Source organism: Pseudorasbora parva, chromosome 13, assembly GCF_024679245.1.
Source record: "Pseudorasbora parva isolate DD20220531a chromosome 13, ASM2467924v1, whole genome shotgun sequence".
Lineage (NCBI taxonomy): Eukaryota > Metazoa > Chordata > Actinopteri > Cypriniformes > Gobionidae > Pseudorasbora > Pseudorasbora parva.
Window position 1 is genome coordinate 9,124,924 of NC_090184.1, and position 23,870 is coordinate 9,148,793.

At 35.9% G+C, this 23,870-nt stretch overlaps 1 protein-coding gene across 1 annotated transcript; it reads left to right on the top strand.

The window, feature by feature from the left end:
• The first annotated feature begins 1,572 nt into the window (after nucleotides 1–1,572).
• plod1a (procollagen-lysine, 2-oxoglutarate 5-dioxygenase 1a) lies at nucleotides 1,573–23,672 on the top strand. Its single transcript, XM_067412496.1, has 19 exons — nucleotides 1,573–1,783; nucleotides 2,483–2,574; nucleotides 3,116–3,249; nucleotides 3,366–3,529; nucleotides 5,104–5,216; nucleotides 5,413–5,476; nucleotides 8,645–8,742; nucleotides 8,830–8,931; nucleotides 9,733–9,864; nucleotides 12,699–12,820; nucleotides 12,967–13,071; nucleotides 15,962–16,087; nucleotides 18,358–18,499; nucleotides 18,606–18,719; nucleotides 18,832–18,897; nucleotides 19,756–19,860; nucleotides 19,965–20,111; nucleotides 20,941–21,066; nucleotides 22,937–23,672. The coding sequence occupies exons 1-19, from the start codon at nucleotides 1,699–1,701 to the stop codon at nucleotides 23,090–23,092; spliced, it is 2,193 nt and encodes a 730-aa protein (XP_067268597.1). The 5' UTR covers nucleotides 1,573–1,698; the 3' UTR covers nucleotides 23,093–23,672.
• Nucleotides 23,673–23,870: the final 198 nt, after the last annotated feature.

Consider the following 23,870-nt stretch of genomic DNA (forward strand, 5'->3'; position numbering starts at 1 on the left):
ATACTGTGAATTCGGACCGGAAATAGTAAACCATCCGGGAATCTTTGGAATACTCTTTTCAACATACTACGATTTGGGACATACTAATTCTATTTTCGAATACTATTTAGGATGGATAGTATGCGAATTGGGACGCAGGGTTTGTTTTAAACTTTTTAGCATTAATTATGTTTTGTTTTACTTTCCTGTGACTTTTTGCAATGTAAAGAAATATTTACATTGTATATATAGGCATTTAAAAAAAGAACAAAAGCTAATAAAAATGCTGCAAGATTCTAGATACTTTTATAGGTATCTTAAACAGTAACGTTACAACCTTATACAACTCAATGAATTTAAATGGTCCCAATCCTGAATTTAAATGGTCCCAATATTGGTCCCCATATGGCCCCTCTGCAACTTTTGAAAACTGTATGAAACTATATGAAATATACTGTATACCTATGTAATGCAGTGCATTCAACTAATATATAGCCTATTATATTAAATAATTTCTGAATTTGAATAATATAATTCTTATAATAAGCTGAGCTATTAAAGTTTTATGGGTTTATTGCTGTTGTTGTCATTTATTTTACATATGTATTTAATTTCTCTGACTTTATAAATGTTTAATATTTTGAATTACTTGACATTTTTGTGACACATTAATATCTAAGTTTACTACAGAGGCAAGCTACATTCTGCAGTTAGAACAACTGGTGTGACTGAATAAAGTTAGTAATAAACTAGTTACTAATTCCCTAGTGTGGACTTTACACAAAAAAATCTGGGTTGTATCAACCTAAATTTTGGGTCAAATATGGATAAGCCAAGGCAATTGAGTTATATATTTTTTTAACCCAGTGTGTGGGTTTGTCCATATTTGACTCAAATTTGGGTTAATAACCCCCGGCATTTTTGTAACAAAGGGGAATTTCATATGTCATAAGTAGCCTAATTGTCTGGTCAGGGCTAGTTGTAAGATTTTTAGGCAAGTTGTCATGTGATAGTTTGAAATGTTACAAATGTAGGCCTATAAAATCTATTAAAATATGTGTTGGTCAAAACAATTGTCTGGTAGGCTATTTTTTGCATGTAACATAGCAGTTTGATTTCAGGTTCCGTGACAGCTCACCCCATTCAGTGTGATAACGTGTTATCTATCTATCTATCTATCTATCTATCTATCTATCTATCTATCTATCTATCTATCTATCTATCTATCTATCTATCTATCTATCTATCTATCTATCTATCTATCTATCTATCTATATTAAAATTACTCTAGTAAATACTATAGGTTAGTGTTTTTAAACCATAGTATAGTAAAAATATTAGAGCAAATTGTAGTATTTATTATACTTTAATTGACAGCTTATTAACTATTGGCAATTTTAAATATAGGAAATATAGTCCTACTACAATTTAGTAGGCCGTAGCCTATTTACTACAAGTAATTTTACTATAGGCCTATAGTATTTCTTCACGTGGATATATTGAATTTAATTCAATCCACTGATTGTTGTTTCTGGTAGTAAGTGAGCTCTCTCTCCGTAGCCTACGTGTGGTCAGGGATCGAGGGGTGGGGAAAGGGAAAGGCAGAAGTGGGCAGGCTGTGTGCGTTTGTACGGGAATATAACTAACTTTCTCTCGAGGAAAGGCCTTATTTCACAAGTCGCCGTTACTGTGGCGCTCAGAAGAAGAACTGATCCGAACATGAGAGAAGTTCTGCTCTTCCTCGTGTGTTTATTTGCGTCCTATTCCCCGCTTCACTGCAAGCAGCAGGGCTCGATCCCCGCGGGTAAGGCTATGATTTCAGCTTATCACAGTCTTAGATAAACCACACCGCTTCTGTGCATGATGTAACTCACTGCTACATTTTTTTTTAACCATGATTAGATGTAAGGGTTCGTTGCAAACCTGACTTGCTAGGTAAAGTTAGCCAGGCGTAACGGACTCACGCCGCTGACGTGGATCCCTTCATGCCGATATCAGTGCAGAGATCAGTTTATGGTTGCCTACAGTTAACTTACATTAAGACAGTGCTAACATTTTACTTAATTTCTTAAAATTTAGTTATGCACAATAAGAGCAAAAAAACCAAAACAAAAATAGTGGAAAAACATTTGTTACATTGTACCTACCTACGCGTAGCCTATTTATCTCGTAACCACATTTGTCCATTGTAGGTAAACATGGATGCATTGTAAAAAAAAAAAAAAAAAAAATACACCAAGAAAAAAAAAACCTGTAGGCTAATCTAGGCTACATGTGATAGAATACGTTTTCGTATAAAGAACTTTCTTTTCTGCGGCTTTCTCGCGGCAGGTTTTAATAGGCTACTGTATGAGTATGTTATATTCCAGCTGTGCATGGTCCTCAGAGGAGATGTGGGATACCCATTAGGATGAGCTCTTCCAGCACGTAGACAGAAGAACCGAGCAGCTGTGGAGAAGCTTTACGGAGTTATCCACACTGATTTGTGTTTTCTCTGTCTCAGGAGATCTTCTAGTGCTGACTGTAGCCACGCAGGAGACCGATGGCTTCAGACGTTTTTTGAGATCCGCAAAACACTTCAATTACACCATCAAGGTACGGCACGATTTTTTGTTTTGTTTTGGTAATGAATATTGCAATGTTCAGTTAATCATCAAATATGTTAATAAAGTGGAAGGTTTTCTATTTAAAGTCTCTGCTTAACTTTATTGGATAAATCCAGGTTATAATCCATGAACATTTATAGGATTATATCGCCTTTTGAAATATATATTGCATTATTGCATTTCATGAGAGTGCATCACATTTTCTGTCAAAGAAAATATTATTTCCTTTAACAAGTATGAAATTAAAAAAAATATATCAGATACTGCCATGACAGATGTTTGTAGTACAAAAGTTTAGGTTAATTTTCTTAGGCTAATACAAAATGTTATTTCTTAGATTGACCCTGTATAACAGTTTAATAGTCTATAGAAGCTTGTTTCTGCCACTAAATACAAATAAATCTAAATAAAAATAAATCAAATTTTAACTTACAATTAAATATTTTTCTGCAATTGCAAGTTATAAAGAATTGCATGATATAAACTGGCAATTGTGTGATATAAAGTCATTGTGTTTTGTCTTTTTTTAGGTTCTCGGAAGGGGTGAAACATGGAAAGGTGGAGATTACATGTCACCTCCTGGTGGAGGGCAGAAAGTGCGTCTGCTGAAGTCTGCTCTGGACGAGATAAACGAGGAGAACAAAGTCATTCTTTTTGTGGATAGGTATATCCTCATTATAATTAAATGTATTATATCTGCAGTGTGTTGATATGTCTACTTTTCAATTATCATTGTTGATCAGTGACAGTAACAATTATTTACTTTCTGGCTTTCCACAGTTATGATGTAATCTTTTCTTCTGGTCCTAAAGAGCTGCTGAAGAAGTTTCAGCAGGCCAAACACAAAGTTGTGTTTTCAGCTGAGACTCTCATCTGGCCAGATCGTCACCTGGAAGACAAACATCCTCATGTCAGGGAAGGGAAGAGGTTCCTCGGAGCAGGAGGCATGTATTTCTCTTTTTTGATTATCATTGAAGAGCTTAGACATACTGTATGTCAGGGGTCCCCAGACTCGGTCCTGAAGGGCCGTTGTCCTGCAGAGTTTAGCTTCAACCCCAATAAAACACACCTGAACCAGCTAATCAATGTCTTACTAGGTCCTCTAAAGGCATTGATTAGCTGTTTCAGGTGTGTTTGATTGGGGTAAGAGCTAAACTCTGCAGGACAGCGGCCCTCCAGGACAGAGTTTGGGGACCCATGCTGTTAGCTCAGTTTTAGATGCTAAATTAATTTGGATGCAAACAATTACATTCAAAATGACATGTTAAGAGTGTGTGTGCACTGCCGGGACAAAAAAAAGGCTACTGTTTGGATTTAATTAGGCAAATGTTTAAGAGATGACTGGATCATTATTGCAGTGTTTTTAAGTTTCTATCAAGTTATATGTTTGGCAACAGTTCTTCTAACCATAATTGATATATATATATATATATATATATATATATATATATATATATATATATATATATATATATATATATATATATATATATATATATATATATATATATATACAATCAACCCAGACTCTACATTCTTAACACCCGCCATGTTTTTTAACTGACAGACACTTGAGAATGAAAGAAAAAAAGAGTTTCCCACTCCTAATTACAGCTTTGTGGTGGCAATCATGTGTGTTCAACTAGTAAATACTGTACGATCTTTCCGACATACCAAATCTTTCACCACAAAATGAAAGAAGTAAATTAAGAAATTATATTTTATGTAGATACAAAGAGGCTCCTTTTAGAAACATAATGATTGCATTTTGCATTAATTTCTGTAAAGCTGCAATAAAAAGCACTGTTCTGTAAAAATACAGAACAATTACATTAAAAAATAAAATAAATTACAACTATGATGTATATACAAATGTTCTTTACAGTTCTGATTACAGTAAGAAGAAGGACATTTTTACCAGAATACAGTACAGTGCTTAAATTTTTTAAGGGTTTATTTATTTTAGAACACTGGAATCAACAATTATTAAATTTGTGGTTTTATGGTTGATGGAGAATATTTTTGGATGCAATTGTATATAGAGTAGAATGGAAGCAATGCATTTAATAATGCTTAATAATTCATCATGCATTAGCTAACACCAAATATACCACCTACTAAAATCCATTTTAATCTTATAATTCAGTGGTTGAATATAATTATGATAAGCTCACTTTCTTGTGTTTGTAGTAAGAATTGTTTACTAAGAAGTTTGAGGCTTCTTCCTTTTTTAAAGTTTCCCTTTTCACAGACTCTGAGAATGTTCCAGAAGCATTCATATTTAAAAGATGATGTCAGAGATTAACAGCTGTGAAATAATTAGGACATACTTTTATACTGTCTGTATTGTCATCTGTGGCCTCTGTGAAAAGTATTTTCATAATACTTAAAAGATTAGTTTAAATCATCCAGTTTCACATCTAAACCAGATAATAACTTATAACTTATATTACAAAATAGTTTTGGGTCTATTTATAGGCCTTTCTCATTGTAACGCTGGGTCTTTTCCTTTTTCTAGGCTTCATTGGCTATGCACCCAACCTCAAAGAGATGCTTTCTGACTGGTCAGGAGCAGATAGTGACAGTGACCAGCTCTTTTTCACCAAGATATATATCAACCCAGAGAAAAGAGTGAGTGTTTAGGGTATAGTTTATATGCTGAGTGGTGGCAACCATGGTGTGGTTTCCTAAAACTTTATTGCTCTGTTTTAGGATATTTTGCCTCGTTTACAGAATGCACATTCAAGTTCACAGTTTTCAGTAATGACACATATTAAATGTGTTTATTCTGCGTTTTCACATTTCTTCCCTCTCATTTCATCTTTAGAAGTCCATAAATATAACTCTGGACAACAAGTGCAGATTGTTCCAGAATCTTCATGGAGCTCTTGGTAAGTGTATAATTTTGTGTTCTTGCAGCCTGGTTTAGAAACATAGCTGTTATAAGATTTTAATTGGAGAGGAGTTCCAACACACTCTTAAAGTATGTTGTTCTCAAACTCTTAAAATCGCACTAGCATCAGCTCTCTAAAGGAGACCATCCTGTTTTATGCTCTCCAAAGTGCAGTGTCAGTACAGTCATTGCTCTCTGATACCTGCTGGGAAGTTTCCTCTTTCTGTAACCCTTCGGTTTAATGAGGAATCGCTAATGAAATGCTTTGCTGAGGGTTTCAAAAGCTGATTGGTTTCATGCGAACCAAAGCTCTTTTAGTGTTTGAGTTTAGAGCTGTTTTCGGCTCAACGGGCAGCTGTAGTTTTGACTCGCTGCCAGATTGTGGGAGGAGAGCGAGTTTCCCAGTTGCCTGTAATGGCATTTGTGGCTGGAATGCTAGAGTGTTAGATGTGCCTGTGCTCACGTACACCATCTCAGCAGGATGTTACAACCCAGGTGTGCGACACTGCAGCTTTTGTATAGTTTGTATAGAATACACTGTGCATTTTGCCTGGGAAAAGGCTGTTGTAGCAACATAAATATTTAGGTATGCTGTCATTTGTAGTATGAGATTAACAACCATAAGGTAAACCATAAAGAGTTTGCATACTACTAGTTCATATAAATACTCTTTGCATGGTTCAGTAATTCTGTTTATAATGTCTAAATGAACAAACCCACTGACCTGAGAAATCATACCCCCACAATTTAACCTTGAGATTAATTTTGAAATTCATGACAAATTCATAAATGTTTGATTTGAGACTTTGATTTGAGGCTTTTTTTTCTGGTCCCAAAGTGCATTTTAATAGAATTGTGCATTCTAGTGTTTTCTGTAATTAATTTAAACCACCTTAAAGGGTTAGTTCATCCAAAAAATAAATTCTGTCATCAGGTAGGCCTACTCAACCACATTTTTCCAAACCTGCTAGACTTCCGTTCATCTTTAAAACACAAATGTTTTAGTGAAATCTGAGCGATTTCTGTCCCTCCATTGGCAGCCACACACCTACCAGTTTGATGCTTCAAAAAGAGAATAAAGAGATCATAAAAAGAATCCTTATGAATTCAGCGGTTTAGTCAAAATTTTCTGAAGAGACCATTTATATTTGACGAACAGATTTAATTTAGGCTTTATTCACATAAACTTGATCAGCGAACATAAACAGAAGCTCAACCAAATTTGCTTGACGCGTGAGAACCTCTTGTGTAAGCTCAAACGTGCTGCGTAACACAAGAATGTTCCTCATTGGTTCTTGAGGAAGCTCAAACGTGCTGTGTAACACGAGAATGAACCTCATTGGTTCTTAAAGGGTTAGTTCACTTTCATTCACTTTCATAGATTTCTTTCATTAATGTCTCACCCCAATGTCGTTCCACACCCGTAAGACCTCCGTTCATCCTCGGAACACAGTTTAAGATATTTTAGATTTGCTTGACGCGTGAGAACCTCTTGTGTAAGCTCAAACGTGCTGCGTAACACAAGAATGAACCTCATTGGTTCTTAAAGGGTTAGTTCACTTTCATTCACTTTCATAGATTTCTTTCATTAATGTCTCACCCCAATGTCGTTCCACACCCGTTAGACCTCCGTTCATCCTCGGAACACAGTTTAAGATATTTTAGATTTAGTCCGAGGGCTTCCTGTCCTTTGAATGTAAGTGTATGTCCACTTGCTGTCCATGTCCAGAAGGTAATGCAAACATCATCAAAGTAGTCCATATGTGACATCAGTTGGTTAGTTAGACTGTTTTGAAGCGTCAACAATACATTTTGGTCCAAAAATAACAAAAAATGCGATTTTATTCAGCATTGTCTTCTCTTCCGTGTTCCTCAAATAAAGATTTAAACGGTGAATCATGATTCAGATCGCATGCCAAACTGGCAAACTGCTGAAATCATGTGACATTGGCGATACGAATCACAAATCAATCTGCTGATTCATAACCCTTTGAATCTTTATTTGAGGTTTGAAAACAAACGCGGAAGAGAAGGCAATGCTGAATAAAGTCCTAGTTTTTGTTATTTTTGGACCAAAATGTATTGTCGACACATCAAAAGAGGCTAACTAACCAACTGATGTCACATATGGACTACTTTGATGATGTTTTTATTACCTTCTGGACGTGGACAGCAAGTGTGCATAGACAGGAAGCCCTTGGACTAAATCTAAAATATCTTAAACTGTGTTCTGAAGATGAACGGAGGTCTTACGGGTGTGGAACGACATTGGGGTGAGTCATTAATGAAATAAATTTTCATTAATAACCCTTTAAGGAAGCTCAAACGTGCTACGTAACACGAGAATGAACCTCATTGGTCCTTGAGGAAGCTCAAACATGCTGCGTAACACGAGAATGAACCTCATTGGTTCTTGCTGAAGCTCAAACGTGCTGCGTAACACGAGAATGAACCTCATTGGTTCTTGAGGAAGCTCAAACGTGCTGCGTAACACGAGAATGAACCTCATTGGTTCTTGAGGAAGCTCAAACGTGCTGCGTAACATGAGAATGAATCTCATTGGTTCTTGCTGAAGCTCAAACGTGCTGCGTAACACGAGAATGAACCTCATTGTTTCAACTGGTGAACATGCTTGACCTTCCGTTTACCACAACTGATGTGTGAGTTTATGAATGATAAAATTCTGAATTCTGAATTAAGTTTTTCATAGATATATACTTTTGCAAGAAAGAGCACAACTGAACAGACACAAAAATGTTTTTGTATTAATATATAATATTGTTGCAGTATGTTAGTAATAAAACTTTTGTAATAAAAAAGAAGAACATTAAGAAAAATTAAAGAAAGGAAACTGAATTTTGCTATGAATCCCTCCTTCATCCTAATGGTAATATTAAATCCAGTGGAATTCATGTGAACAGTGAAAAGGTCATTGTTCAAGCTTCAAAAGGCTGTTTCAAAACCTTCAGCGGTATCCATTACAGATACCCAAGAGAGATTCGTCCAAACGTTTGTAGAGGAAATCCTTTATAAATAGGCCAACGGGCTGTGTACACAATGATTCAAACAGAATTCATGATTTAATAAACAACCCTAGAACTAAATTATGGAATATTAATTTTAATATTAATATTTTTGAATAATTCCTTTTTATTTGCATGAACAGATGAAGTCGTGCTGAAGTTTGAAGATGGACGCGTGCGAGCCAGAAATGTACTTTATGACACGCTGCCCGTTATTATCCATGGCAATGGACCCACCAAAGTAAATCGATTTTCTGTCCTGATCCAATGAACTAAGCTATCTGCCTTTTTCAGCTGAATCATTTTTACTACACACTGTTTCTTTCAGCTTCAGATAAACTACCTAGGAAACTATATCCCAAATCTGTGGACATTTGAGACTGGCTGCACAATTTGTAACAAGGATTTGCGTCTGCTTTCTGGACTCAAGGTGGGCCTTACATTTACTACTATTACCCATCTGTGTTTTTATTATTATTACTAAAATAATGCTTTTAATGCTAGAGTGGTGCAGGTATGATGTCAGAACCCAGAAGATTAATTTGCCGCTGTTTCCTTTGAGATTTTCCTGAAGTTTTTAAAATTCTAAAATAAAGCCTGTGGAAAACACAACTTGACTATACTGAGATCATACCTGCACCACTGTATTCTGAAGGCATTTTTAAAGGAATTGTTGTTTTATTAAATAATTTTAAGTCCACTTTTACAGATCCCCAAATGACATGAATGGGAAGAAAAAGATAACGTGGCAAACTACAGATTAAGAATTCTTAATTTGTGGCTACAGTATATATTTTTTTCCTTCTGTATGTCATGTGCCAGGCTCCATACACCTTTTAAATAATCATAATAATAATGTAAAGATTGATAGTGTGTAGTTTTTACCTCAAAGAGCTGTTTATATCTGACCCTTAAAATAACTGGTGTTAAATGCGTTAGTCAGAAAGCATTACATTGAAATAAAAAAGCTGAATTATATACATACAGTATATTGTGATAAATCAATAAAAATATTACAAAGATTAAAATAATAATGATTAATTAAAATACTAAAGACTATGTTATTTTACTCCAATAAACGCTATTTTTAATAACTGTTTACACTATACGCATTCATAGACACTTCTATAGAGAGTTAAATCACATGTATTTCAATTTAATTTAAGCTTTAGCTGAATAATTGTTTGGTGTGTTAATGTTCTGTCTGTATGTGTTATTTTTTCGTCTGCAGGAGAGGGAATATCCTGTAGTGGTCATTGGGGTCTTCATCCAGCAGCCCACCCCCTTCGTCACTGTGTTCTTTGAGCGCTTACTTAATCTCAAATACCCCAAAAACCGGCTCAGATTATTCATTTATAATCAGGTAAAATATTACGTCCTGTAAGCACTTTTTAACATTTAAGCGGTAACACTTTACAATAAGGTTTTGTTTGTTAACGTTAATTAACGACATTATTTCACATGAACTAATAACTGACAACTAACAACTTTTTTAAATATATTTTAAAAATCAAAAGTTGTATTTTTTAACATTAGTAAAAGCACTGTGAACTACTATGAACAATGAACTAACATTAAAGTCCCCATGAAATCAAAATGGAATTTTTTTTGGCTGTTAGTATTAATATGTGAGTCTTACTGTTATATATAAGCTAGTGCGCTCCAAAACGTTGACAAAATTCACATTTAGAAAACAAAAGTATTCACAATTTACCACCAATATGGATCAATGATTTTGATGACATCACTGCATTTTAGCTTCTCAACGGATTTTCAGTCCAATCAAATGCTCTCTAGAATCTTAAGCGTCCCGCCCTCTAAATAGATGATGAAGCTGTGGATTAAATCTTTTTTTACACATTTACTATTTTCTACATGGTGAATGGCACATAGGGTATAGGGAACAAATCAGACAATGTAAATATGAAGTCTGGTTGTACGTTAGTTTCACGCAAACTGCTGCAGCTCTGTCCAGAGACCAGGAAATTTATCAGACCCATTTGAATTCTGCACAGAATGCTGTATTTTAAAGTGATACAGAGGAGATTAGGAGGAGAAACAGTTAGACATCAGGAGGAAACTGTGGCTTTACCGAGATCAACAGCTCTGGCCGAGCTGTGATATAAACAAAACGCTGTTGGCTATTTTAATAAAGGGGAGGAGGTGTACGATATGCTCTGCCCTGTCTTCCTGTTTCAGTGGAAATTACGTCAACATACTGAATGTGTTTCCAGGCACTTCAGTGAGCCTTTAATAAATTATTAAAAAAAATATGTTGCTCATATTATTTATTGTTATTTACCAGTTAGGCTCTTAAAATTGGACAGTCATTATTGGAATCTATCGTATGAGACATAATGTGCTAATTCTATATAAAAATAAACAATTTAAATACAAGTTCTGTCATGTAACTCTAGATGAAACTTAATCTGCTTGCAATTCCATTGTTCTCTATAGGGCACAGCTGATTGGTTACTGCTCTATATGTAGCCAATGAGCTCACTGCTCAACATTCAAATACAAGTCAGCATTTTTTGTAGCATTGCACTTTCAGAAACCCTCCACCTTCCCCTGCTCCACCTGTATAAATCTGCTACTGGTAATTCGTGCTATATTGTGCAGCAGCAGCGTAGCAGATCTATTCCACCAAGAATATCAACACTGTCATATCCATTACCATGCCAAACACTCTGAGAGTTGTCATGACAGAACTAAAGCCCCGTTTCCACCAAAATTACCCGGAACAATTTGTACCAGGAACTTTTTTACAGGAACTTTTCTTCCCCCCAGACCTACAACTGTCTGCGTTTCGACCGCGATCTAAAGTTCCGAGAAGATTAGGCAAATTAGTCCGGTGATAGGACTGCGCGCGACTGTTCCTCCAAGTCAGTGAAGGACATCTTACTGCAGTAATCATTTTTGTGTGTACCGATTGAAAGATGGACTGTTTACATGAGACGTTATCTAAACCGATCTGGTGTTTACATGTGATGACATTCAATCGCAATCATTTTGTCACGTGCAGTTTGTCTGCCGCATCAAAAATGTCAACGCTGTTTTCTCCAGCAGCTGGAATGTGTTTACTGTAGCCATAGCAACTCTTAACGGCCACCAGGACTAATACAGTATTATTTATAGCTATTTATTTGTTGTAAAGTGTAATAATCATCTCAGAAAAAAAAATGTTCTGTCAGGCGCAGTTAAAGTAAAAACTGCCTGGGGCAATATACGCTGTGTCATTATTCCAACATTATCTTCATAACTTACGAAATAAAAAGTTTACCCCTCCAAAAAATTTACTTTCCTCTCTTGTCAACTTGAGCGCGGCGCGCGCTGTCACGTCATGTAAGGACACACACTTAAAAGTAATCGGTCAGGTCGTTTACATGGTGAAAAAAAATTAATAACGAGTATGGAAGAGATTCAAGCTGTGCTGCTTTTGCTGGTTATGTACAGGTTTACTAAGGTAATTAACAACGACAGAAAAGAGTACTAATATGCAGATTCAGCAGCATGCAGCATATTCAGAAAGCTTGATGTAATAAACAGATTTAAACAGATTTGTCTAGATTTAAAATGACAATGTATATTATTATCAGCTATTACGGACATTGCACGTGAGATGGCTGAGACGAACGTGGCGCGCGCCATCAGACAGAGCGCAAGACTGATATTTACTGAACGAGACTGAACCTCGCAAGACTTTTAAAAATGCCCGTTGAAATAAAATGCTGCTTGACCTAAACCAATCAGCATGTTCAGCGCCCAAGTCCCGCCCTCGAAAGTTCCTGAACTTTGAAAAAGTACTATCTCGCGAGCAGGGCCGTTTGTAGGGGGAAATATTTACCCGGAACTTCATTTAGACCCTGGTTCCTGCGGTCTAAACACACCGAGTACCACCCAAAGTTCCTGGTTCCTGGGTAAAGTTCCTGCGGTGGAAACGGGGCTTAAGAGTTACGTGAAACAGAACATGTCAATACAATAAGTATTAGGGAACTAATACGCTGGTCCTGTATAATAGAGTGTACCTGTTGAGTATCATATTATCTTCTTTTCATAAATTGGGTCTTCATTGTTAAAGGCAGAGCAGATCAGATCGGATTGAATGTTGCTGAACAACAGTTTCATCCTTTTTATTGTTAATGAATCAGATTTCCTACGTTGACGTTGATTAACGGTCATCGATTGCTTTTGCAGGAATCACACCACGAACAACAGGTGCGTACATTCCTAGAGCATCACGAGTCTGAATACCAGGCTGTGAAGCTGATCGGACCAGAGGAGGATATAGATATTATGACCTCACGTAACATTGGCTTGTAAGTGTGCTTTTTAAATACAAAAAATGTACAATTTTAATATGGTGCACCTAAACACCATAAGAAACTGGAAAACAGCTTGTCATTGTACAAATGGCTCCTCACTGAATATTTTATTAATTTCTTTTTTTATGTTTTTGTTGCAGCGATATGTGTCGAGACGACATTGACTGTGAATACTTCTTCAGTATAGACGTGGATGTAGTTTTAAAGAATGAAGACACGCTTAAAATCCTAATTGAGCTCAATAGGTAAGTAAGATGTAAAGAATTGAAAGTACTTGACAAATGAATTCATGTTTTCATATTGTCCAATGAAATACACTTCTGTTAGATGCAAAGTTGAATGTCCAGCACCATTACGCCAGTCTTCTCTCACTGTAATATTCTAACATGCTGATTTGCTGCTCAAGTAACATTTATATTATTATGTTAAAAAATATTAATATGTGCTGCTTAAAGACCCCAAACTTTTGAATGGTAGTGTAAGGCAAGGCGAGGAAAGTTTATTTGTAAAGCACATTTCATACCCAATGGCAATTTTAAGTGCTTTACATATAAATTAATTAAAATAGTGATAGCATATGCATGAGAAATAAGAATACCATGTGTAAGAATAAAACATAAAATCAAGGATAATTAAAACAGTTGTAAAGAGAATTTAAAAAATACAATGGTCAAATGCACACAGACTCAGCTTTAAAACGAAAGTGTAGTTATGTATTTGGTTGCTAGAAAATAATTTTAATGTAATTCTAAAGCTCTATACATGGAGTGCAGAATTATTAGGGAAGTTGTATTTTTGAGGATTAATTTTATTATTGATCAACAACCATGTTCTCAATGAACACAAAAAACTCATTAATTTCAAAGCTGAATATTTTTGGAAGTTTTAGTTTTAGCTATTTTAGGGGGATATCTGTGTGTGCAGGTGACTATTACTGTGCATAATTATTAGGCAACTTAACAAAAAACAAATTTATACCCATTTCAATTATTTATTTTTACCAGTGAAACCAATATAACATCTCAACATTCACAAATATACATTTCTGACATTCAAAAACCAAACAGAAACAAATCAGTGACCAATAGCCACCTTTCTTTGCAAGGACACTCAAAAGCCTGCCATCCATGGATTCTGTCAGTGTTTTGATCTGTTCACCATCAACATTGCGTGCAGCAGCAACCACAGCCTCCCAGACACTGTTCAGAGAGGTGTACTGTTTTCCCTCATTGTAAATCGCACATTTGATGATGGACCACAGGTTCTCAATGGGGTTCAGATCAGGTGAACAAGGAGGCCATATCATTAGATTTTCTTCTTTTATACCCTTTCTTGCCAGCCACGCTGTGGAGTACTTGGACGCGTGTGATGGAGCATTGTCCTGCATGTTTTTCTTGAAGGATGCAGACTTCTTCCTGTACCACTGCTTGAAGAAGGTGTCTTCCAGAAACTGGCAGTAGGACTGGGAGTTGAGCTTGACTCCATCCTCAACCCGAAAAGGCCCCACAAGCTCATCTTTGATGATACCAGCCCAAACCAGTACTCCACCTCCACCTTGCTGGCGTCTGAGTCAGTCTGGAGCTCTCTGCCCTTTACCAATCCAGCCACGGGCCCATCCATCTGGCCCATTAAGACTCTCATTTCATCAGTCCATAAAACCTTAGAAAAATCAGTCTTGAGATATTTCTTGGCCCAGTCTTGACGTTTCAGCTTGTGTGTCTTGTTCAGTGGTGGTCGACTTTCTGCCTTTCTTACCTTGGCCATGTCTCTGAGTATTGCACACCTTGTGCTTTTGGGCACTCCAGTGATATTGCAGCTCTGAAATATGGCCAAACTGGTGGCAAGTGGCATCTTGGCAGCTGCACGCTTGACTTTTCTCAGTTCACGGGCAGTTATTTTGCGCCTTGGTTTTTCCACACGCTTCTTGCGACCCTGTTGACTATTTTGAATGAAACGCTTGATTGTTCGATGATCACGCTTCAGAAGCTTGGCTATTTTAAGACTGCTGCATCCCTCTGCAATATATCTCACTATTTTTGACTTTTCTGACCCTGTCAAGTCCTTCTTTTGACCCATTTTGCCAAAGGAAAGGAAGTTGCCTAATAATTATGCACACCTGATATAGGGTGTTGATGTCATTAGACCACACCCCTTCTCATTACAGAGATGCACATCACCTAATATGCTTAATTGGTAGTAGGCTTTCCAGCCTATACAGCTTGGAGTAAGACAACATGCATAACGAGGATGATGTGGTCAAAATACCCATTTGCCTAATAATTCTGCACTCCCTGTAGACAGCATGGGTTTGTATGCACAAATACTGCACGTACAGTAATGCACTTGAAAACATTACAGTGTTTATGTATAGTCAGTGTTGGGACAAATCTTACTTTCCAAAGGAATGTGTTACAGTATTTCTTAATTTTACTACCTAAAAAAAGTAACTAATTGCATTACTTAGTTCAGTTAAATTGGAAAGTAATGTGTTCAGTTACAAAAAGTTTGTGTTACTTTTTCTCACCTGTGCTGGGCTTACTTGTTTATTTATTAACCAAAAAAACCCAAAAGTTCTATTTTGGCAAATGTAAAGGCCCTTTAACACCAATAGTGAAATGAATCAGCCTCAGGAAATGCAAATTCGCACTTGTACAGTAGAGGGAACAGCTCAATGATAATGATTATTTGTATCGTTGAAATGGATCATCGAATGTCAGCAGCAAAGACTATTTGTATTATTTAACATATTTAACTAATAGTTTTTGGGCGGTAATGGCGCAAATACTGGAAAAGTGACTAGCAAAAACCTTAGTAAATCACCTTGCATGATTCATTTAAATACTCTCCTCAAATAAATTTAGCGTCTGAAAGGGAAACTCCTACTAATGGATATGCAATAAGATCAGCCGCAAAAATAACCCTGTCCACGCCTTTCCAGCGCATGTTTGTCACTGCATGTCTTTAGTAAATTCTGACAGCAGTTTTTTAAAGGTAAAGAGGGTTTTCGGCGGCTCAAGCTCTCGGCACTTACTCCCGATTTTAATTAATGGGAAAGCAAAGTAACTTCTAATAATCATACTAGTTTCTAATCTGTCTTTTTTTCTTTGACCATAATCATGTTTATGAACATCACAGGCCTTTCATTGCACCAATGATGACCAAACCTGGGCGACTGTGGACAAACTTCTGGGGTGCTCTCAGTGCAGACGGGTACTACGCCAGGTCAGAGGATTACGTGGACATAGTTCAAGGACACCGCGTGTAAGTTGACTTTTAGTTCATTTAATTTGTTGTGTTATTTTAAACAGTCATGTAATATTGTTACGAACTGCTCCGCGACTTGGGTTGAAGATCCAAATATAACTTTATTGGGACAATCCAGAATGGTATTGTTATATGGATATATAACAAGCAAAAGGGCAAACAATCCAAATAAACAACAGGGCAGGGAATCAATTAACCAAGACAAAAAAAAAAATCAGGATAACATTCAGAAATGCATTGTAACAACATACAAGACTTTGCAAAAAATGACAGAACACACAGGGCTTATATAGGCATAGTTAAAGGCCCACTGAAGTGCCTTGAAACGCGCCGCATTATTCAATGTGTTGACGTGATTTCCCCTGAAACGGCTCCAGCTGTTAGCAGCCCCTCCCCTTTTTTGAAACAGCCAATAGCGTTTCGTTAATATACAGTTTGACTAGAGCGCAAGAGCGGACCTTCTCTGTTCTCTCTCTGTTTGGTAAAGCCAGTTTACTCTAACCGTTTATCATCATAATCTCCTCCATATCGCTTTGAAATGCAGCATTCTGTGCAGAATTCAAATGGGTCGATATGTTTGTTGTCTGCGCCGACTCGCGCATATGATCCGCGCTGCGCTCTCGTGTCTGTAGTCTAAATTTAGACCAGAGCCATTGGGGTGTGTGCGGTGTGTAAAACTAACGTGAAAACAGACTTTATTCGCCTCAAATGAAAGCATATTTACACTGAATGGTTTCCTATCACATATATCATGTGCCATGTGCCGTTCACCATGTAGAAATTAGTAAATGTGTGTTAACAACTGACCGATTTCAGCTTCAGCAGTGTAGAGGGCGGGCTTTAGATTCTAGAGCACATTCTGATTGGACAGAAGATTTGACGAGAAAGTGAAGTCTGCGATGATGTCACCAAAATCTGTGATTCGTTTTAAGTAGTAGTAGAAGTAGGAGACTAAATTTTGAATGCTCTTATCTCCTAAATGCAACTTTTGTCATAGTTTTGGAACATACCAGCTTATTCATAACTTTAAGGCTAACACAGTCATGCTAAAAGCTAAAAAATATTTTGTTTTCAGTGGACCTTTAACAAGGTAATGAGACACAGCTGAATGTATTCAAGAATAATGAGGCCAGGCAGTAGGTTATGAGTAAAATGTAGTACATGAATAGATGGCACAAGAGTTGGGAGGAGTGCCCTCTAGTGGAGATCATGGACGCTCCAGCTGGTGGATGTGTAACCCTGGGGGCATATTACAGAAACTTTCTATTTTAGGTCTTAACTTAAGATATGATAAGTAAATTTAGGATTTTTCATAATTTCGTATTGCAGAAGCAAATCTTAACTTCTTTTCCTATCTTACAAAATCTCATTTATCTGATATGCTATGTTGAAAATGTAAAGTCTGTTTTCTAAATTGCCTTTTGCAAAAACAAAAACTTACGGCGTTAGTCACTTGAAGAATGTCTAGTAATGCTCTGTGACGGCTCGTTGGCCTCTGTAATGTTGGTTGCAATTTGTCAACTAACGTTAACTGCAAGATTGTCCTAAAGTTAAGACAGCTTTTAGGATTTTTTTTCTCGAGTTAGGATGCTTTTGTAATACCTATTTCCTATCCATAGTTACGATAAGATTATGCATTTAAGAAATGTCAATTTTGTAATAGACTTTGTCCCTAAATGAGGTCCTAACTGAAATTGCCATGCAAACAAATTTTTTTCTGTTTACCAAACAGTTTTTGTAATACGACCCCTGGACCACAAAACCAGTCATAAGTCTCACAGATATATTTGAGGCTATAGTCAACAATACACTATATGGGTCAAAATTTTCTTTTATGCCAAAAATCATTAGGATATTAAGTAAAGATCATGCTCCATGAAGATATTTTCTAACTTTCCTACCATAAATATATAAAAACTTATTATTAGTAGTAATATGCATTTTCTTAATATGTAATTTTTTTTTTTGCACCCTCACATTCCAGATATTCAAATAGTTGTATCTCTGCCAAATCTTGTCCCATCCTAACAAACCATACATCAATGAATAGCTCATTTATCCAGGGCCACATACTGTATCATAGATAATCCACAGAGATGTATGTATATGTGCATGTTTTTATCTCAGCTATCTAATTTGAGTTACATTTTCTCTAGTATTTGAAATGATGAGTATATTTCACTGCTCTAAAAATATGAAGAAGTCTTTGAAATTCCTCAAACTGGGATGAATGGCAAATATGTGATCATTCTCTTGTGCCTCCACAGGGGTTTGTGGAATGTGCCATACGTCTCTCACATATTCCTGGTAAAAGCGGATGCATTGAGGACTGAGCTCAAAGCTCCTGACCTGTTTGAATCCGCAACGCTTGATCCAGATATGGCTTTCTGCGCCAACGTTCGGAACAAGGTCAGACATTTAACTCAAATAAATATGCCATAAATCACCATTAGAAATCACTTTGTGAAAATGTCTTCCCTGTCATTGATTCATATGTTATTTTATTCATATTTAGGGCATCTTCATGTTTGTAACAAATATGCACACTTTCGGTCGAGTTTTATCAACTGATAATTACCAGACAAATCATTTGCACAATGATCTCTGGCAGATCTTTGAAAATCCTGTGGTAAGATAAAATATAATTTCAGACAATATTTATTGAAATATTTTACAAAACATTTTTGCTTTATTGTTAATTCATTTATTTAATATTTTCTTTCATTTTTGCTGTGGAACAGGAATGGGAGGAAAGATACATTCACGAGAATTATTCCAAAATTTTGAGAGATGGGCTTATAGAAACGGTGAGTATTCACCCAAAGCATACAATATTAGCAGCATTTCCTGATGATTTTATTATTAAATACTGTATAAGATTATTAAATGGACTGCATAACGTTATTATCTTTATTATCTTATTATTATCATATTATCTTGTCCTTGAGAAGTTTTCGGTATGATTTTGTTTGAAAAGAAATTAAGTTTTATTCGGCAAGGATGCATTTAATTGAATAAAATTGATTACAAAAGAATTTCAAATTTGAATTTATTATCAAAGATTTCCCCCAGAAAATTGTTTTCACCATTATAATAATAAGTCTTTTCTGAGCAGCATATTAAAATGATATCTGAAAGATCATGACATTAAAGACAGGAGCAATGATGCTAAAAATTCAGCTCTGCCATCACAGGAATAAATTACATTTTAAAATGAATTAAAACATAAAACAGGTATCATAAAGTTCAATATTTCACAATATTATTGTCTTTACTGTATTTATGATCAAATAAATGATGAACTTCAGAGACTTTTTAAAAACAATTAAAAATCTTACCGACCCTAAACATTTGAACTGTAGTGTCTATTTTGGTAACTCTTTATTTTGAAGGTCTACTTTATACATTCTATTAACTATAAGTAACTTTAAAACTACATGCAAACTTATTCTAACCCTAACCTTACCAGTCTACTAATACTCTAATAAGTTAGCTGACATGTAGTTTCTAAGTTACTTAGAGTTAATAAAATGTCTAAATGAACCATCAAAAAAGAAAAGAAAAAGAAAAGTGTAACATACTGATGGCAATCTATGCTAATGATTTAAAGTGTTTTGTAAAGTCATTATAATTTAAACTTTGCTTATCTGTAATTCTCTATGTAGCCGTGTCCTGATGTGTACTGGTTCCCTATTTTCACCGACGTGGCCTGCAATCATTTTGTTGAAGAGATGGAACATTTTGGCCAATGGTCAGGAGGTGCAAATGTGGTATGTTGTTGTTGGTTTTCTCTGTTTTATCCCCATGGTATTTTATTTTGCCTTACCTTAGTATTTCTTTGAGCAAACTTTTGTTGTTGTTGTTGTACATTTAGGACACTAGGATCCAAGGAGGATATGAAAATGTCCCCACTATTGATATCCACATGAATCAAGTGGGCTATGACAAAGAATGGCACAAGTTTCTTTTAGATTATATAGCGCCGGTCACAGAGAAGATGTTTCCAGGATACTACACAAGAGTAAGCCTTTCTTTATTCTCCTGACATTTAACAAACAATTATATTTGTCTTGAAGTACACTACCAGTCAAAAATTTGGAATAATTAAGTTTATTATTTTTTTTTTTGGTAATTCAGCAAGGACACATTAAATTGACTGTAAATACATTTATAGGGTTAAAACAGATTTCTATTTTAAAATAAATGTTATACTTTTCAACTTTCTATTAATCAAATAATCCAAGTTTTAACATATTAAGCAGCAAAATCAGCTTTCAACATGGATAATAATAATAACCATTATTAATAACTGAGCACCTATAATAATCAATAAAAACTGGAGATTAAATCAGTATATTAGGATGATTTCTGAAGAAAAAAGGCTGAATTTGGAGCTTTGCCGAAATAAATGACATTTTAAAATATGATAAAACAGAAAACAGCTATTTTAAATTGTAAAATATAAAATGTTACTATTTTAATCAAATAAATACAGCATTTATGAGCATTAGCGATGTCATTCAGATGCATTAAATTTTATTAATTTCTCTTAATTGTTTTTACTTAAGAACAGTAGTGTAAATATTAGATATTCCTCAATATTCAGTCAGGTGATGTTTGCATAATATGTTCACAATCTATTTTATTGCCAAACATGTGACATATTTCTTCCAAAACAAGATATTTGAGAACTCAGGATATAATGAGAATTCCTTTATTTTTGTTGGTCACGAAAGTTCCGTTATGTTCCAGAATGAAGGTCTTTCTATTTTTTTTCTGGGCCAGCTGATCCTCTCCACATGAATGCTGCATGATGACTCTGCATCTGTCTGTGTGATTATTTCCTGCAGGCTCAATTTGATCTGGCATTTGTAGTTAGATATAAACCCGATGAACAACCTTCGTTAAGACCACATCATGACGCTTCCACTTTCACTATCAATATAGCTCTCAATCAAGTGGGGATTGATTATCAGGTGAGTGAACTATGAGCTGTGATGTTTGACTGTTCTGTAGTTTTGTTAACTAACCCTCTGGTGCTGCTTGCGTGGCGGTCAAAAATGACAGATTTGTTTTATTTCAATTAAATTAATGTACTATATTTTAGTTTGATAATGTTTTTTATTTAATATTTAGTATTTTTAGGGTAAAACTTTATGACCACTGACTGGTGAAGGGACTAACACTGATTATCTCTTCATCATGGCACCTGTTAGTGGGTGGGATATATTAGGCAGCAAGTGAACATTTTGTCCTTAAAGTTGATGTGTTAAAAGCAGGAAAAATGGGCAAGCGTAAGGATTTGAGCGAGTTTGACAAGAGACAAATTGTGATGGCTAGAAGACTGGGTCAGAACATCTCCAAACTGCAGCTCTTGTGGGGTGTTCCCAGTCTGCAGTGGTCAGTATCTATCAAAAGTGCACCAAGGAAGGAACAATGGTGGACCGGTGACATGGTCAAGGGCAGCCAAGGCTCATTAATACACATGGGTAGCAAAGGATTGCCCATGTAGTCCGAAAGAAGTGAATATTGGTTCTGATAGAAAGGTGTCAGAATACAAAGTGCATCTTTTAGTTTGTTGCGTATGGGGCTGTATAGCCACAGACCAGTCAGGGTACCCATGCTGACCCCTGTCTACCGCCAAAAGCACCAACATTGGGCACGTGAGCATCATAACTGGGCCACGGAGCAATGGAAGAAGGTGGCCTAGTCTAATGAATCGCGTTTTCTTTTACATCACATGGATTGCCGGGTGTGTGTGCGTCACTTACCTGGGGAACATATGGCACCAGGATGCACTATGGGAAGAAGCAAGCCTTCCCAAGTGATGCTTTGGGCAATGTTCTGCTGGCAAACTTTGGGTCCTGCCATCCATGTGGATGTTATTTTGACTCCTACAACCTACCTAAGCATTGCTGCAGACCATGTACACCCTTTTATGAAAATGGTATAACCTAGTGGCTTTGGCCTCTTTAAGCAGGATAATGTGCCCTGCCACAAAGCAAAAATGGTTCAGGAATGGTTTGAGGAGCACAACAATGAGGTGTTGACCTGGCCTCCAAATTCCCAAGATCTCAATCCAGTTGATCATCTGTTTTTTTGTTGAACAAACAAGTCCGATCCATAGAGGCCCTACCTCGCAACCAACAGGATTTAAAGGATCTGCTGCTAACATCTTGGTGCTCCTGGTCTAGTGGAGTCCATGCCTCGAAGGATCAGGGCTGTTTTAGCAGCAAAATGGGGACCAACACAATACTTGATCGATGTATATATGAATTATATATATATATATATATATATATATATATATATATATATATATATATATATATATATATATATATCACAAAAATATAACAATTATTAAAAATAATAATTAAAATATAATTTGAGAAAAATGAATAAATTTGGTTAATAAAAATGTATATATTTTTTTCAGTTATTGATATACGTCAGTTATTGATATAAGTTTAATATACACAATCAAACCTACAGTACTATAAATGTAGGGTTTCATATCGTAAATGTAAGGTATGCAAACTGTTGGTTTGTAAAATGTCCATGTCTTAACAGCAGCATGTCTTGACCTGCAGCTCTCCTGAAAGCTTGAGATGTGGAGACATGCAGAAACTTGCTTAGAGATTCCAAGTGTTGGAACACAAATGGGTCTCTGGCATGGGGATAGCCTTACAATTAATTTTTGGGATGTAAATTATTATAGTATTTTTTGTATGTCTTCTTTCTCTCCCTTTTCATGTTTGTAAAATGACATTTTAACTTTTGTTTCTGCTATTTTGAAGCAGTTCATGAGCACATTGTATTAATGATCAATGACTTTCTGTTCAGGGTGGCGGCTGTCGGTTCTTGAGGTACGACTGCTCTGTTACAGCGCCCAGGAAAGGCTGGGCGCTCATGCACCCGGGACGCCTCACTCACTACCATGAGGGTCTGCCCACCGTAGAGGGGGTTAGATACATCGCTGTCTCATTTGTGGATCCTTGAACATCTTTTTATTGTAAACTTGAATTTGCTTTGATTTCAGAAGACTCGTGAATGCATAGTCCCACTGGAGGCTAGAAAAAAATATCAACAAGAACATTTTGACAGTGCCTTACATTGTGAATATGTCAGTCAGTGTATATATATTTTCAAATTTTTGTAACATAAAGGCATCTTTTGATAATGATCACTGAATGTTAAAAGCAGTTTGACAGATCACTATGCAATGTCATTTATATGCAATTGCATTTTACTCATTTATTTATTATCATGTATTGAAGGGTTTATACAGAATCTGATGATGTGGATTTCAATTTTGTATCTGTCCTTGCTTTGACATTCACAAGTTTTCTTTATTGATGCCCGGCAAGCAATTGGTGCTGCTGTTAGAAAACAGTGACATTGTTGTTTTTCTTACTGCTTAATGTTGCTTGTTCTTGTCTTCTTTATGAATCAGCCATGTCATGAATTTTGGAAGAAAACATAATAAAACCGAGAAACATCATAATGGTTAATGGTACAATTACAACACCTATGATTTTCACAAAAGAAGCAGGAGTATCTGTGTTGTTGTCTCATTTCTCAAGAGACTTATTTTTATTTTTAAATCATGGAAATAAAATCCTCCCCACATTGCCTACATTTCCCCAAACATTAGCAATATAATATAAGCAATGAGCTCACGTTCTTGGGAGCTTCTAGAAAATAACTACGTTTTCGCCATAGTCACGTGATACATGTGGCTTTTCTCTTCGCTGGTCAGGATTTTTTAACGGTCTAT

Coding starts and splice junctions, on each gene's coding strand:
- plod1a (XM_067412496.1), top strand. CDS start 1,699: ATGAGAGAAGTTCTGCTCTTCCTCGTGTGTTTATTTGCGTCCTATTCC. Junction 16,088..18,357: donor ATAGTTCAAGGACACCGCGT/GTAAGTTGACTT, acceptor GTGCCTCCACAG/GGGTTTGTGGAATGTGCCAT. Junction 18,720..18,831: donor AGATCTTTGAAAATCCTGTG/GTAAGATAAAAT, acceptor GCTGTGGAACAG/GAATGGGAGGAAAGATACAT.